At 36.2% G+C, this 18155-nt stretch overlaps 2 protein-coding genes across 3 annotated transcripts; one reads left to right on the top strand and one right to left on the bottom strand.

The window, feature by feature from the left end:
• Positions 1 to 405: 405 nt before the first annotated feature.
• Positions 406 to 4236, top strand: LOC104240343 (chloroplast processing peptidase-like). Of its 2 annotated transcripts, XM_009795174.2 has the most exons (5): positions 409 to 966; positions 1779 to 1916; positions 3389 to 3475; positions 3708 to 3775; positions 3868 to 4236. In XM_009795174.2, the coding sequence occupies exons 1-5, from the start codon at positions 484 to 486 to the stop codon at positions 3998 to 4000; spliced, it is 909 nt and encodes a 302-aa protein (XP_009793476.1). In that variant the 5' UTR covers positions 409 to 483; the 3' UTR covers positions 4001 to 4236. The 2 variants fall into 2 exon arrangements, with proteins under 2 accessions (XP_009793479.1, XP_009793476.1); XM_009795177.2 differs by lacking the exons at positions 3389 to 3475; positions 3708 to 3775; positions 3868 to 4236 and adding an exon at positions 2049 to 3382 and having other exon boundaries at positions 406 to 966; positions 1779 to 1956.
• A 3976-nt stretch (positions 4237 to 8212) lies between these two features.
• LOC104240342 (uncharacterized) lies at positions 8213 to 10605 on the bottom strand. Its single transcript, XM_009795172.2, has 3 exons — positions 9884 to 10605; positions 9150 to 9335; positions 8213 to 8693 (listed from the first exon to the last, which is right to left on the bottom strand). The coding sequence occupies exons 1-3, from the start codon at positions 10334 to 10336 to the stop codon at positions 8415 to 8417; spliced, it is 918 nt and encodes a 305-aa protein (XP_009793474.1). The 5' UTR covers positions 10337 to 10605; the 3' UTR covers positions 8213 to 8414.
• Positions 10606 to 18155: the final 7550 nt, after the last annotated feature.

Here is an 18155-nt window from a genome sequence, read left to right as displayed (position 1 = left end):
ATTATTCAATGTAGGTATACATGTTGTTTTCCTTTTACTTTTCGTATATTACATTTGTCCTCATTTTTTCTTTTATATGTAATTTGTAAAAAGTAAGCGAATTGAACACCATCTAAACTGTCCATATATATTTTCACAAAAATATCCATTATACTTACTGAATGTATCATCCTACAACAACATGAATTACCACATCTATTGTCTATATCTTGGTATTTTTCAAAAATCAATATTCAAATTCATTTTTCTTATGACAACAGTTGGATAATAGGTCAAACAAAAAAGTGAGAACAATAACAAAACCCCTTCAACAGAAAAAAGGCCAAAAAGAAATTTAAAAAGAAAAGAAAAGAAAAGGGGCTTGGGGAAAATGTAAAGAATAGAAGATTACCTCAGGGACACATTGTTATTAACTGCCAATTCAGTTTCAACGTATATTGGAGGGGAACTCACTCTGTGTAGAAATATTCGACTCTTCATCCAATGATAACTCTAAAGCTCCTCCCTCCATTTCCTTCACAAAACCCTTACTTCAACTCTGTCCACTCTATTAACTTCAACCCTTTATCTAAAACCCTTCAATTCAACCACACCCTTTCAGAATTCTTGTTAAAACCCCCACAGTGTCGATCTTTCAAGCAGTCAGGCTGTAGAAAATCTCAATTTCAGAGCTTTAAATGCAGTGGGGTTAAAGATTCCAACGAAGAGACTAATAAGGTTGTCTTGGACCATGGCCGTGGCGGAGGTGGTGATGGTGATGGTGGTGGTGGAGATGATGAAAAGGCGGAGAAGCAAAATGGGTTTCTCCCAGAATGGCTGGATTTTAGTTCAGATGATGCAAAAACAGTTTTTGCAGCATTGGCTATATCGCTTGCCTTTAGGTCCTTTGTGGCTGAGCCTAGATATATTCCTTCTTTGTCTATGTATCCCACTTTCGATGTTGGAGATCGACTTGTTGCTGAAAAGGTTATGTTTTCAAACCTTTTGCTGGATTTCCATCCATATTTTGATATTAACAATTGCATTATGTAAGTAAGTATTCGTACATCTGCTATTGGAGAAAGAATGCAGAACTATGCTGGGTTTTTTGCTGTCATTTAAGAGCCTAAGTGTTGAATCTAAAATTGAATGTATCAAGGGTTGTGGTTCTAAAAGCTGATTTAAGGAATGTTATTCTGATTTATGCTTGTCTCTTTTGTTATAGCATAATGATCTTTTTTTTGTCTTCATGAATTCCGTGGAGCACAACACCAAATAGCTTTCTATGTTTTAAATAGACATGCACAGAGGGGCGGAGGCACAAGCCGAGTTACAAGTTCGGGCAAACTCAATAGCTTTTTGCTCAAATAGTTTATTTGGTGTTTAGAATTCATTAAGTATGAACACATATTAAATTTAGAACCCAGTCAATTAACACTTGAAGTCGCTGTTCTAAAATCCAGAACCCATAAGATTGAACTTCTGGCTCTGCCTCTGCATGCACCACCTTACTTTAGACTAGGTTAGTGTTGCTAAACTTGTTTGTATACACTACATCTTAAGAGCAAATTCTATCTTGATTCTTCTCTTAAACCATATTTTTTTTAGTTCCATTTGTATGCGCAATCGTATCAATACAATTGATCTAAGGGTATCAGTGGTGTTCTAAGATTCCGCAAAGGTCGCCGTTTATTCCCATCAAACTTGCCCTCTATTTTATTGTGCATTTAGTATATGACTAGTCCGTGCAGATTCAAAGCCATTTCCTTCACAAACTATTGCAATCTTATTATTTACAGGTCACTTACTATTTCAGAAAGCCCTGTCCCAACGACATAGTTATTTTCAAGAGTCCTCCAGTGCTTCAGGAAGTAGGATACACTGATGAAGATGTCTTTATTAAGCGGATTGTTGCTAAGGAAGGTGATCTTGTGGAGGTGAGGTCACAACATACAAAACTGTTATACTACTTCATAGGTGAATTTGCCTTCTTGCTTAGAAGATAAAGTGATGGTATTTCATAGCCTCCGCCAGTTGTCCTATACTGAGTTTTTTCCCCTAAATGACAGTGACAGAGCAAATTATAAGGTCGACAGCAAACCTGGGGCAGATCTACCTCATATTTGAGTGTCGTGCGAAAATGTGAAAACTTCTCACTTATTTTATACTGCTTCAAGAATGTAAATATTAAGTAGTTCAGACATCTTTGCACTTCTCTTTTCTTTCGAAATCCAATTCTACCCTCTTCAACAGCCAGACCAGTCATGAAATTTAGGGTTGGTATTTTTTGTCATAATCCCCTGTATCTTGTGTTTGGAAAGTGGAGGTCTTTCTCTGTTTCTATTCATGTGATGGTAATACCTAAGTGCCATTGCCTCCAGAATATCTTGATGTTTAATTTGTGCCGTCACGGTAACTTGCAACCAATAACACATTGTTGATAGCTACTTTACTTTGTAACATTGAGATGTTTTTCCAGTATCCTCTCTTGCAGGAGAATGCATGGTCAAATTTGTCTAACAAAGTTGGCTTACTGGTTTTAAGCGACAACAAAGTTTATCTAGTCAGTTGCTGGTCTCGGTTATGCTCTCTTTTGGCATCTATATTACTCCCTGCATCACCTTTTGAATTACACCTTTGCTTGTCATCTACCCCAAAGTAGTGCCTACTTTCCCAGAAAAGAAAACATGCATTTAATCCTGTATGAAAAAGGTAACAGGGAACCCCTTTTAAACTGTCCAATACTAACTTTACCCTTTCCTTACGCAACAAGAAACAACTCAAGTTTTACAGGTTTAATCATCTGATTATTAATTTCCATCCTCTCTTTATCATTATGCCGAGTGAAAATAAGAGACTCAGTTTTACATGGACGGAGAAAGGATTTTTCTATTTAAACCTCACCAGACTTTTGTATTATCCAAGTCTTGCTCTACGAAGGTTGGGGGAAAGGTTTTTCTTTCTCTTTTTGATTCAACAAAGAACGCCAGTGGACTGCGATTTTTCACATCATATTCGTAGATTTGCATTATTTGAATTCTCAGAGGAAAAAATGGAGAGGACTAATGGTATTGATTCAAACTTGCCTAGCTGTTTCTCTTCATGCACATGACAATTATTACATATTCTATTTACCAGAACAACAACTAGTAATTATGGTTCTATTATTTTTCAATGTCAGGTCCACTCTTATTAGCATTTCTTTATACTACATTATCTCTTCTTTCCCCAACGATAGATTAATTCCTATTATATTTTCATATACTGCAGTAATTACCAATATGATCTCCAATAGTGCAACTGAGGTCATTTGCAAAACGCATGTTCCTGTTTGGTTCACATTTGCATTTATATGAACCAATTCCTGGCAACATAAATGTAGTATTTTGGATTATTCTTTCTAGTGCAGGTTCACAATGGAAAGCTAATTGTAAATGGTGTTGTGAGGAATGAAGATTTTGTTCTTGAGGCGCCAAAATATGAAATGACCCCAGTGGTATGTTACATTGTTTTTATTTAACTCGGCTAATTCGGCATTCAGCTTCCCTATATTCTTTCTTAACAATGGAAACTTAAGCAAGTGTTGAATAATTGTAAGTATTGGCTCGTCCACAGCCATGACTCTTTAAGCAAGTCAGCAGTCATGGTTGCGATCAAACTGTACTTTATCTCCACATAGTGTGTCAGAAAATATCTCCTCTTCTTACAGTTTCTATTGTGTTCTGCAGAGGGTACCTGAGAATTCAGTTTTTGTGATGGGTGATAATAGGAATAACAGCTATGATTCACATGTGTGGTAAGTTTACTCGGTCTTGAAACCGAAGGTATCTTGTGAATTGCCATATCTATAACTATGCTTATATCAAAAGTATGAAATTGTTTAATTAGGGGTCCCCTCCCGGCAAAGAACATAATTGGCAGATCCATATTCCGATATTGGCCTCCAACGAGAGTGGGTGGAACAGTTTCCCCAGAAGGTTGTGCTATCGACGAGCAGGGAACTAGTTTAGCACCTCAGTGACTAATTTAGCTTTACAACTGAAGCCATAGTTTCCTCTTCTCTCCCCTTGCCTTTGCTTAAACTCACTCTATAATTTGGAGGCAACCATATGTTTAATTATAAAATTAATCATTTGTAAGGCAATTTTTGTGGATAGCATAATTGGCACAGTCCGAGGTCTTATTGTATTGACATATTCAAAGTGCATTCAACACGAATATGTCTCAAGAATCAAGAACAGCATAAATCTTTGTACATATAGTTCTCTGTGGACTGACAAATTCTGAATGCTCAGTAGATCATATTCATAGCAGTCATACAATCCTAGTGGGAATGAGGTAAGTATGAATTGGGAGTTGGGAAAAGGCAGGGGATGATGGCATGTCTTATTAGTTTTGTGATGCAAAATTGTTTAGATAAACTTGTTTACTTCATATGGTTACGAGAGGGGATTCTGCTACTGTGTGCATTTTAATTCTATACAACTTGAGTTTCAGATGTTAAGGACATATTAAGGTTGTATTGTGGTCCGGGACCAGCCCGGGGCCGGCCCAGGACCGCGAGCCCACATGGGCTTTGGGCTAAACGGGCTGGCCCGTATGATCCGGTCCCAAGCGGTCCAGGAGCCCACTGTGGGCCGGTCCATCATGGAGAGATCGCGAGCCCAAGACCGTTTGGCGGGCCTGGGCCGGTTCAACCGGGCCCAACGACTATTTTCAAAAGAAAAAAAAATTCTAAATGATGAATACATGAATACTCTTTAGGGTAATCCAACTCTCGATGAAAATGATGAGGAAAATGAAATGCAACCGGATTTAGATGATACACCTACTAGTACGGTTGTTAACCCAACTGATAATAATCCAAATGATGCCCCGCCTGACCCTACTGTAGTAACCCCTACTTTTAATAGACAACCTTCTAGATGGTGCGAAACATCTCTTGTTTGGCACTTTTTTATTCAACTAAGAGATCAAAATAAGGTTAACTGTAAAACTTGTGGGACTTTGATGGCTCATAAATTTACTGGAGACCGTAGCGGTACGAGTACTTTGACTAGACACATAAAGATACACCCTAAAGATAAAGCTAGATTTCTTCAAATGAAAGTTGCGCAAGAGGGAATAAGTGTAGGTATTCAGGTTAACCCTAGTACCAGGTCAAATCTAGTTTAACCGGGAATTAACACTATTACCGGTGACATTTTATATTACGATCCAAATAAAGATCGTGAAGAATTGGCAAAAATGGTTACTGTTATGTCCTTACCCTATAGTTTTCCTTCTAACCCTCACTTTGTGCATTATATTAGAAGAGTTTTTAATCCCACATATAAAGGATGGCCTCGCGCAACCGTAAAGAGCGATATTTATAAATATAAACATGAATATGAACAATATTTGCGCTATTTATTAAATCATATAAATTGTCGCGTTGCTATTACTACTGATATTGGTAGAAGTAGTAATGACTGTGATTATCTAACTGTTACCACTCATTGGATTGATGAGGAATGGAAAATGCAAAAACGCATTATTGCTTATAGAATAATTAATTCTCGTCACACAGGTAAGTTTATTGCTAACACAGTTGCAGTTATTTGTAGATATTTTTGCATTAGAGATAAAATAATGTCAGTTTCAATGGATAATGCTTCTAGTAACACTAATGCTATAGGCTTGCTTACAACTACACTAAATCCTATATTTAGTAATATTTTTCCCTGTTAGATGTATTTGTCATATTTAACATTTAATCGTCGGTGATGGTATGAAAATATTAAATGTAGAAATTTAAAAGGTTAAAATGGCTCTTAATTGGTTTTTTTATTCAAACCGTAGAAGTAGACTTAGAGAATATTTTAAAAAATGTGATGAATTTGTCCTTAGAGAAAGAAAGGTTCCTAAACCTTGTCCAACTAGATGGAATTACATGTATGAAAGTTTAGTTGTTGCATATGAATATAGAAACCCAATAAACGCAATGTTTAATGCTCGTGTTGGTGGTGATGATGATGATGATGATGATGAGCACCTTACAAATCAGGATTGGACTAATGTTAAAATTCTTGTAGACTTTTTAGAACAATTTCATGTTGCTACAAATGAATTATCTGGGCAATATTATCCTACTATTTCTAACTGTTTAGTTTATATTGCAGCACTTGCAGATTTGTTTACTCAATTTTCAGAGGGTGGGGTAATTTATCAACTTGCTATTAATTCTATGAAAGATAATTTTGAAAAATATTTTTTCCCTATCCCCCCTATTTTTGGTTTGCTGCCATGTTAAATCCTACCATGAAATTAGGAGGTCCTCACTTTTGGTATACAAATATTTATAAGGCTTTATCACTTTAAGACGAGGAATTTGTTACACTTGCAGATGCAAAAGCCTCAATTAAAATAAATGCTAAAACAATTTATAATGCTTATCAACTTGCCTTAGATCATGCTAGACCAAATGTTCCAACTCCTACTTCGTCTAGTTCGCAATCATTTAAAAGAACTGCGGGCCTAAAAACACTTAGTTCTGGGACAGAGTTCAGGGGTTCTCAAGGTGATAATATTGGTGATAGTTCACAACTAAATGAGCTTCGAGTTTATTTGTCGCAGGGACTTGAATCGGAGAATCCCGACGGCTCCTTTGATGTTTTGGAATGGTGGAAGGACAAAGAAAAACACTATCTGGTTCTTTCAAGGATGGCTCGAGATATTTTAAGTATTCAAGATTCAACAATGGCATCGGAGAGCGCTTTCAGTCAAGCGAGACTTCAAATCGGTGATCATAGAGCGTCTATGAGGGAGAGCTTGGAAAAATCAGTACTCTTCAGAGATTGGATCCGTTCAGAAAGAAGAAATTTTGGACTTGCTGAATCACAACCGGAGATAGACGAAGATTATGAAAAAATGCTAGCGGAACTTGCGGAGGATGCTGCTTCGCCCGGAAGCGGTGATGAACAAGCTTCTTTTCCGCCACCACCAACGGAAATTCCTCCGAACCTTGAAAGATTTATGAAATTTGTTAAAGATAATATGTAGACTAATATGTAACTTGTATTTTGGCACATCTTCATTAGTTTTTTTTCCCTTTTAATGGTGTTATTAGCACCTTGTTGTGCTCATTCCATTAGAGGGAGGAAGACTAAGAAAGATATTGTCATTTTTTGTTAATGTCGTAATAATAAAAATTATAAGGCATTCCCTTGAATATTTCTTTATAATTTTTTTGCGTTTAAATTTGAATTAGAATATTTAAGTCACAATTATATAATATAATTTACAAGAAATTGCCTTAGATAAAAAAAAATAGTCCGGAACACTTAGGCCCGTGGGCCCGGCCCATTTTGCCCGGGACCGCTTGGCCCCAGCCCATTTAGGCCCGGAACTGGACCACAATACAGCCTTAGGACATATAGTCTAAGCAAATATAATTAACGGAGCCTCTGATGTTCAAAATTTGTGGATTATAATTAAACTCTAGAACTCTTCTAGCTTAAGACTCAACTAAACCATCAAACAATGGCTCTCCCTGTCTAAATAATTGATGATAAATATCATTTATTAATTCTCTTATGTGATATTAACAACACTCAGCAGCAAAATCCTACATACGCCATGCCCCTGTTCAAAGTAGTGGGGCACCCAGAATCTCCAAATCCTGGATCTGCATATGATCCAAGATTCATGTTGCTTTATTGGCCATAAACAATAATCAAACTTTGTCATAGAAAACACACAGCAAAAGTAAGTGATCAAAGGCAGTTTTGTTGAAGCGACCAGGATGTTGGTCATGCTACGGCACACCCTAATGAATTGATTCAAAGTTGTAATTTGTTCTGGCGGGTGAGCCATAAGATAGAACAAACTTAATCTTCTGAGTGACCAAACATGCATATGAAATCATTAGAATCGCTTTTAGCAGTATATGTGATAGAAGCTCCGAAGAGTCATGATGCCGTGTTTTCTGGACTCAAAACAGGAGAGAACTTGTGGGTTCAATGCTAAAAGCTTTAAAAATTGAACCCATAGGGTTTAAATTAACTTTTCAGCAGATTGTTTTTCCTTCCCAGAAACCAAACAGGTACCTAGGAGGATATTGCGGTACAACTGCTGCGGAGCAGCTTGTCACGATGCTCAACAACTTTTCAGAGTTCCTGCACCTTAGGAAGGCCTCTGTACCAATTTACCCATATCCTCTTGCTTCAACAACAACAACAACAACAACCCAATGTAATACCACAAGTGGGGTCTGGACCCATATCCTCTTGCTTCAAGCTTTAGAAAATTATTCTGAAACAATTGACAAGGATAGAGAACTTTAAATATCAGAAGAAAAGAACCAACATTGTCCTATTACGCATTATCTAGCAACTTTAGACTATAATGATAGCCTTGGTAATTATATCTTGGAGAATGGACTGGATGTTGCAACCTCAATCAAATGCACAGGAATCCTGCTTGAATTTTATTTCCTTTGTGCTTCTTGAGCTGATGAGCAAGGAACAAGAGATGTGTTTCCGATGCTTTGTCTTCACCAGCTTGCCAACTAAATAACCTTTTGACAGGATTTCAAAGTCTAATTTCAATGGAACCCCCTCACTGCCGTCTGATTTTACCAAGGCTATCCCAGCTCCATATAGGGGAACTCTACATCCATCCAGGTTCATAGACATACTGCGCTGGCTCTTTTTTGGTTGATAATATTCGTCCAACTGCATCCATACGTTGTAAATCAGGAGAGACCATCAGGTAAAGGAAAATACTGGCAAAATGTTGCTTAAAGAACATGACACTGGCACTATACAAAACCAAAAATCGGGTAACATATGATTGATATTTTTTTCACTGTCATCCATTATGTCGAGGTTTGATCCTCTAAATAATATAATATTTCTTCATGGATAATGAGAGGGGGAGCCTTGGCGTAACTGGTAAAGTTACTTCCATGTGACCAGGAGCTCACGGGTTCGAGCCATGGAAACAGCCTCTTGCAGAAATGCAGGGTAAGACTGCGTACAATTTATCATTGTGGTCCGGCCCTCCCCCGAACCTCGCGCATAGCGGGAGCTTAGTGCGCTAGGCTGCCCTTCTTCAGGGATAATGCAGGTTTATCTGGCAGTTTTAAAATTCTTGAGATTATAATTGACTTCATCAAAGATATCGCTCACCTGGCCAGTTGCCACTGTGATTTCTGAAAAGAAAAGATTGACAGGGTTGGAGCTGACATGAATTCCAAAAAACGTAGCAGGGTTATGTATGGCCATGGTCACAGAACAGTTAACTGTAAGCAACTTGGTTGGAACACCTGTGCGGTCTGACCCTTGCCCAAAATAGAAGTTATGTACCCTGAAGGCCTAGCAGAAAATCCACTTTACATGAATAAAAGTTATTCAAAGATTATACTAAAATTGAAAGTTTTTAGAGCAATCACCAGATTTTCATCCATTAAGTATCAACATAATGCAACCTCGAAATGAAATGATCAAGAATTTCTGAGAGAAATTCAGTCCTTAAAATATCAAGGAAAGATCTAAGCATGATTATGGTCTTTGAAGGATTAAACATGCTAAACTAGGACATTATGCTGCCAGTTTGAGGAAATCAGCTTATATCGTGCACAAGGTTCTTAAAAATCAAGTTCCACAGCTTTTGTGACCATCAAAGGGAATATTGAGAACTAAAATATAGGATTGTGCAGGAGCAACTTATAATTCACAAGTCACAAATCTGTATAATCTATTTCAAAAACATCACTACTACTATACATATTATATGATGGTTATAATCTGCTTCGTCTTACATTTTTTTTTTGGTTGGAATAATTTAGTTTCCCCAATATTAATAATAGTGATAAGAACAAGTTCTAGACAATAAACAGATTCCGATTTCAATTAATGAATACCTTCATAGTGATGTGAGGTTGGTAAGGTCTACTGGCTCCCCACAAAATGAAGCAAAAGAAGGCAAAAAAAGCTCCAAAAGCCATGAGAGCAATCAAAAACAGGCAGCGTCTTGAATAGGCTTGATTGATATGATCATAATCAAGATCCTCTTCAATGACAGCACATTCTTGCCAGCCTTTCCCACTTCTTCTCCGATTGTAACCCCTGGCCCATCGCCAATTCCCGGAAAGGCGGCTAGAGGAAGAGTCCCTAGATGAATAAGAAGGGGAATCAATGGGGCTGTGATAAGCAGGAGTATTTTGCATGGAGGATGATGACTTATCAACATCATCGTGGGAATCTCGTGATGGGCTCTGTACATAGTAAACTGGCAGTTTTGGGGATGTAAGAGACGATGATGTTGCTGTGCTTGCATTATCAGATTCATCCCTGCTGTTCATCATCATCATCATCTTCTTCTTCTTCCAAGATTCACAATCTTCCAATTCAAACACTGATGCCACAATTGCCTTGAAAAAAATCCCCTTTTTTCAGTAGCTAAGGGAACTTTTGTATTGTAGTAGTTAGTTTAAAGATTTTGTCCTTTTTCGTATTGCGAGATTATTTATCAAAGCTAAATACTAAAAGCACAACTTTTGGTTGGTTTTCACTGACAGATGTATGCTGTTCTGTTTCATCATAATAATGATAACTCAAAAAATGTATCTCTAGGTTTTATGGCTTTTTCTTGCCCCTAACATAAAAAGCAATTTTAAGGTTGCCTTTTAAAAAGCACTATATAGAAGGAAAGAGACAGTTACTTAGGTGTAACACCTCGTAACGTCCGAAGAGGAGGAGACTAGACTTGGTACAATAAACTGTGCCTAGAGAACCCTTTTGGCAGTTTCAGAAATCTCGAGTCCTTGCCATATTAACAGCTCCAATTTATGCGTATGGAACTCTGCTATAAACTAGTAAGCATTACTTTGATGACCCTTTCCTTAAGTATTACAATCACCTCTCATCTCGGCATGACTTTGCTTCGTTCAAAGCTCCATTAAGATCAGGTTGGTCGAAATGGCTCGGCTCAATTGACTCTATTAATCATGTAATATTTGTTTTAAAATTAAGTTCATTTCTTATTGTTAATATATTTATTTAATAATTACTATACACTTTATTTTCGTACTTCTTGATTTGATGTAAGTAAATTTCAATCATTGCATAACTTAAGCCTACTTAATGGATGAACTAAATTGCAGCTAAAATTTATTTAAGAATTTCAAATTATTATTGATGTTCAATTCAGTACAATATTTCTTAATTCTTATTATATTATTTATTTATTTATTTGATCAAAAAGCTCTATTTAGTGTTCTACATTTAATTTAAGTGAATTAGAATTTAATTTATAATTTAAAGTAATTATTCACGTAATTCAATCACATTTTACTCAATTCTCTATTACAGTATCTTGTTCATTATATTTAAAAGTGTTGGTTTTGAAAGATTGGATATGCTAAAATGGTATCAATAATTAAAATTCAACATATACAGTTTTTGTTTAGTGATGATGACGTTTTTCTATTTAGATGCTTAAACAATAAAATTATACTTTTTGCACTTCTATATAACAAATTAAGGGTGTCAATGGATATTTAAAAACCGATTAAACCGATCGAACCGTACCGTACCGAACCGATTTTTAGGTTTCTTTTAATAAAACCGTATATTTTTATATAAAACTATAACCGTACCTACAATTAGGTTAGATTTTTTATTTTACGAAAATAAACCGAAAAAATACCGAACCTTACCAAATTAATTTACATGTGAACAATATATTTATATATTAAGTTTAAAAATAATAATGCATTAAATTTTTCCTTGGACCTTGGCATTATGAAAACGGTTACAAGCCAACAAGTAATTAAGCTCAAAATCCTAATTCCCAATCTATTATGCTACTCCTGTTAAAATTAAATTATTTTCAACATATTCACTAGCAAACACAAGGTATTCTAGCGTTACGAGTAACAAACTATAATGTATTGAATATATTACCTTTCTTATGATTTGGATTTATCTTTTTGAATATTTAATCTTCTATAGACTTTATTTTTTGGTCCCAACTTGGTTAATATCTTCTACTCGTGTGATTTATATTTTTTTTTTGTCTTTGTTTAGTTTCTTTTACGCTGCTGTAGAATGATTGATGGATCTATATTCTGGCCATCTTTCATGTTTTCTTAATATATAACCCTTTAAATAGTAAAAATGTCGAGAAAATTTTGCTAAGCCCTATAAAAATACATATATTATTGCATTCTACTTCTACTAGTGACTTTTATATGACATTTAAAAAAGAGACCGAAAATTAACCGAACCGTACCGATACCGAAGATAATCCGACATGATTGGGACGATTTCGAAAAGTCTAATTTTGGTTATACATAATAGAATAACCGAAAAATTAATATAGTATAAATTTTATAAAATAACTGATCGAACCGAATCATTGACACCCTTGTAACAAATATAGAAGAGTTGACTCGGGCTCAGTTAGAATTATTGTGCAGTTCAATGGCCTCGGTTCTATTCAATAGGAGCATTTTCGCAGATATTCACTTTTGGACCATCATTGATGTTATACCTGTATTACACATAAGAATTTCTTCTATTTCTTTAATGCAACTTTAGAATTAGATCTGAATTTCTTCTATCTTTCCAATGTCACTTCACAAAATCAAATCTTAAGTAGTTTTATATATTCAATGCAATATCAGAATCGGATTTGAAGTTCTTCTATCTTTCCAATGCAACTTCAAAAAAATTGAATCTTAAGTAGTTCTATCTCTTCAATGCAACTTCAGAAATCAGATCTTAAATTCTTATATATTTCCAATGCAATTTCAGAAAATTCGGATCTTAAGTAGTTCTATCACTTCAATATAACTTCAGAAATCGAATCTTAAGTTCTGAAACTTGTTCTTCGAATTCAACAATCCAACACACGATTCAACACCAAAATCAACTCCAAATGAGCTCAAATTTGAAACATCACTTTCAAATATCATAAAGAACAAACGTCAATCATCAAATTATCAAAACAACAACAAATCTAACAAACTCATTTAAAAACTAAGAAAAAGAAAAAGAAAAAATACTAAGCACAACCTACAATAATGTTTTGCAACTAAGAAGAAGAAGAATAAACCAAACGGCTCCTAGATACTTGGAAAAGGAAGACAGAGAAGATGAAAGCAGTAGCAAAGCTCCCGGATACATGAGACATAATACAAAAAAGAAGATAACAACAGAGAAGAAAAAGAAGAGAAAAGCGTATTTAAGTTACCCAAAAATTGAGTATCAATTAAACTTTTAAAAAATGGCTAAAGGTAAATGGGCTTAACCAAATATGGTGCCCCGTAAAATAATTGCGATTCAATCTCATATAAAGCTAGGCCAGGCTCGAAATGTATTCTGCTCGACTCAATTCAAAGGTCAAGCTCGGATATAATTAAACTCTTTTTTTTTATAGCAAAATCCACTAGACATTGTGCCTAGGGCTAGTTTTTATATATAATACTCAAAATAAATACAAAGTAACATGAGGTCTTACAAAGTATAAGACAATATGACATGATAAGTACATAGCTCCAAGTACCAACTTTGAGCAAGTAGTACCCAAAATTAGTATTACATGTTGAACTAAGAAATGAGTATAAAGACGAGCTATCTAAGTAGTAGAGAACTTGCAGAAAAACGAGCCACATGGATGCAAATATTGTGAGAGCCCAAAGCTTCCAAAGCTGTTTCTTCCTTTTGAACGACACTGCTATACTCCTTTCCATACTACTAGGCAGTAGTTTTGCCATTGTGAACCTGGGTTGCCAAAACTGTGGTTCACAGGTTGCACATAACCCTGTCCAAACAAAGGGCATCCCAGTACTCTTGTGAATCTCTTCTTCTTGTGAATTTGTACCTATCCACAGCCTAACCTTAAGGAAAAAAATATTTGATCATGATGTATGTTATATGACTTAATGCCTGCATAGTCAAAAAAATTGCCCAGTCCATATGCATATCCATTTGGAGCAAAATGCGCATGAACTTATTACACCAAGAATCGTGTGACCTCCCGCTGCTATCCAATAAGACCTTTGCTTGAAACCAATGCAGGGATGTTGTATTAACGAACTACATTGGGCTCTTGAGCAATGCATTCATTATAACCATTTTTGTGCTCCAAATTAACGTACCTCACATAGATTCCTTAACCAAAATTCTGGACAGTCGGCAGCTCCTGCGTTTCAGGCCCTGTGACATCGTTGCCATTCCATATCTGCTTGTAGTTTGTTTCTTGATTTGCACTATACTACGATATTGGACCATCAGCAATTGCGTGCTGCATGTGACAACAACACTGCAAATACCTAGTATCATCCTTTGGAATATTGATTCCATGCTTGCGCTTACCATTAACACTTTTTCAAGGGAATGAGCACAAAGTGCTAATACCATCCATTGAATTCGTGTTAAATGGTAAGGCATGTCTACAGTAGCATCTCCTGCAAAACAGACATAAAGTTAATAAAAAGAATGATCACCATGCTCTCCTCCATAAGGACTTGAACATGATGACCCAAAACAATGAATTTAGCCTTCTCCATGCCCCTACTACTCCTTTCCTCCTCACCTCCTAACTCTTAGCAACTCTTACTCTTAGGTATGGAAATTGTAGTTATCACTATTCACAATCCATTTACCTTGTCTCTCCAATTAATCAAATTCATGCACTTCAATATAACCATTATCGAGGGCATAGTTAGCTAGGTAGTCAGCTAGTTTATTACCCTCTCTCATGATTTGTGTGATTCCGACATTATATCTCTCCATGATGCCCATTATTTCCTCCACATGTGCAACCACTATCCATGGTGCAATCAAAGTGCCTTCAACACTATTTTTTAGCAGCATTGAATCAGTTTGCATCCATATTTGCGTGTAGCCTTATTGTATACAGTATTTCAAGGCTTCCAGAATAGAAATTGTTTCAGCTTCATTGGTAACCTCCTATATCTCCTTTCCCATTGCAAACCTAATATCTCCTTCTTCATCCCTTAGCACAAAACCAATCGAGCTCCTGCCTGGGTTACCTCTTGATGCCCCATCCATATTGACTTTGATCCACCTTTTTTAAGGAAGTTCCCACAACACTTTGGTCACCTTCAGAGATGGAGTGTAGTTCTCCATCATATGCAGTAAATCTGGCCATTTGTGTGGAACACTATGCAGGCTTGGCTTCCTCACTTTGACTAAAGCTTGCAATGTAGATGATATCTGGTATATAACTCTACTAATTGACACCACTTCCCCATGCGTATAACTATTCCTCCTTTTTCATATTTCCCACAAAATGATGGTGGGAAGTGCATGAAATATAGGTTTAACTATTGGTACTACTTGAACAGTTCAGCACTTAATATTTGCTTGTTTCAAGGAGAGTCCTTCCATTGCTATTCCTGCATTTGAGAGAAAGTAGTACCATTCATTGCGAGCTGCATATGATCTATAAAAGACATGTACTAATGTCTCTTCTTCTGGACTTCGACAGCACCAATACCTCGATGGCATGAAATATCCCCACCTTCTGAAGTGATCATCAAGTGGTAGCCTAGTTTTCCAAACTTTCCACATGAAGAAAGAAATCTTAAAAGGCAACCCTTTCACCCACATGTTTTTCAATGCAATCTTGGGCTCCCTTCTCCTCCTAGTATATTCCCAAGAAGATTTAACCGTGAAGTTGCCTCTAGTCTCCAACATCCAAAAAGGTCTATCTAGTTCATCAAGCATTACTAGAGGCTTAATATTCCCAATGATATGAGTTGCAAGATCATGAGGTAATATGTTCCTGATCCTGCTCTCATCCCATTCTCCTTCCTCCACCACATCATACACATTATGTATATCTTCATCGCAATAGAAATCCTGTGGAGTAACAAAGTCTGTCCAATTGTCAAACCAGAAAAGTGAGGAGCCCATTTTTTGTTGCCATATTATTTGATGTTTAATGTTATCTCTACATTCTAACATCTTTCTTCAAACATGTTATCCACTTCTCCATTGTACTACCATAGCATTTAACTTCTTGCAGTATTTTGACTCATGAAAGAAATCCATAAGGTAGGTTTAGTTATAAAATTCTACCACAATTTACAAAATAAAGCTTTAGAGATGTCATGTAGAACCCTACCCCTCCTTCTTCACATGGTAAGCTAAAAGTATCCCAAGAAGCCCAGTGCATTCCTTTACCACCTACTGCATTACTCCAGAAAATTTGTGCAAACATCTTGTGCATTTTATTAATGACACATGAGGGAGAGTTCACTGCTGACAACAAATGTATTGGCATGCTTTGCAACACATGAGTTATCAATATTGCTCGACCACTAATAGAAAGAAGTTTACCTTTCCACGATTATAGTTTATCCAGTACTTTGTTGATTATTCCATGATATTAGTCCATTCTCTTTCTTGCATAAAATATAGCACAGCTAAAATATTTGAAGGCGAATTCCTGCTTACCTATCCCTGTGATTCTCTAGACCTTATTCACCATTGCACTGCTTGTAGAGTGATGATGTATACTACTAATTTAGCCTTATTGATCAACTGCCCAGAAGCAATCTCATAAGCATTTGAGACCTCCATGATCAATTGCAGTGAATTTGCATATGAGGACGAAAAGATTATGGTATCATCTGCATAGGCAAGATGATTGATCTTTAGACTCCATTTTGGTAACCCAAACCCACGGTAGTAAGGATTCAAGTGAAGTGCATTCAATACCCTTGATAATGCCTCAACCGCAAAAATGAACAGTGTAGGTAACAAAGGGTCACCTTGCTTGATTCCTCTAGTGGATTTGAAGAAACCATAAGGCTGGCCATTAATTAACACTGAGTACCAATTGTTTGCAACAATGCCATAGATAATCCCAACATTTTAGTCAAGAATAGCCAAGATAGTCTATCATATGCTTTGGTCATTTCTAACTTGATCACCGTATTTGATCCTCGAATATCGGTTATTATTTCTTGAGTCAATAGCACATTCTCCATAATACTCCTCCCTTCAATAAATCAAGCATGTTCATCTGATATAAGTATAGGTAGCAGATTGACTACTCTTTCATGAATCACCCTTAAGAACACCTTGTTGATGAGTTGCTACGACTTATAGGTATCATATCAGAATATGTGACCACTTCTTTTTTCTTAGGCAACAACACTAGATTTGTGTGAGTGATGAACTTAGGTAGTTCTTGGCCATTAAAAAAGTCCCTTACCATAGCATATACATCATCTCCTATGATCTCCCAGCAGCAATGAAAGAACTTTCTAGTGAATCCATCAGGTCCTCCTGCACTTTCACCATTTAGGCCAAACATAACATACTTGACTTCCTCTTTTTTAGGTTGTCTTATCAGCTCTTGATTGTGCTCCATAGTGACCATACTGAGAACATGATCAATGATCCCAAATGTAGTAGAGACTTTTTCTTCATGAAACTAGCAGTAAAGAATCTTACTGCCTCTTCAGCCATATTTTTATTTCCTTCAATCCAGTTCCCTTCTATGTCTTGAATCCTCTTCAGCTGCAGTCTTCTTCTTCTCTCATTAACTTGAACATGAAAGAATCTTGTATTGCGATCACCCTCTTTAAATACCTGATTTTTGCCTCTAAAATTCTTCCTCAAGTGCTAAGAAACTGATAAGTTCTGCTTGTACTTTATGAAGCCTCTCTCTATTAATCTGAGCTAGATAGAGTTCAAATTGAGCTTTATGTACCATTACTACCTCCTCTAAGCTAGCAACTTTCTAGAAGATATCACCATAAGTAGCCTTACTCCATGCTGATAATGCATTTTTTAGCTTCTTAAGTTTGTGATTGAATATGATAAAGGGATTAGCACTAAATTCAAGCTGGCAGTTTTCCTTCACTACTTCCTGAAATGTTGCATGTTCTATCCAAAAGTTCAGGAATTTGAACGGCTTATTAACATGAATAACTTGAGGATCACATTTGATTATCAAGGGTATGTGATCAGATCCAATTTTAGACAAGTGTGTGATCTCCACCCCTGAAAAAAACTTTTGGAATTCTTCATTGGACAGCACCATATCCACTCTTTTAAAAATACAATCATCTTCAGCTCTACCTTTCCACTAGGTAAAAATGTTTTCCTTGAAACCAAGATCATATAAGTTGCACGTATTGATACAGTGTC

The sequence above is a fragment of the Nicotiana sylvestris genome, chromosome 11 (assembly GCF_000393655.2).
Source record: "Nicotiana sylvestris chromosome 11, ASM39365v2, whole genome shotgun sequence".
Taxonomy (NCBI): Eukaryota; Viridiplantae; Streptophyta; class Magnoliopsida; order Solanales; family Solanaceae; genus Nicotiana; species Nicotiana sylvestris.
The sequence above is the reverse complement of the archived record's forward strand: the minus strand, read 5'-3'. Positions and strand labels throughout refer to the sequence as shown.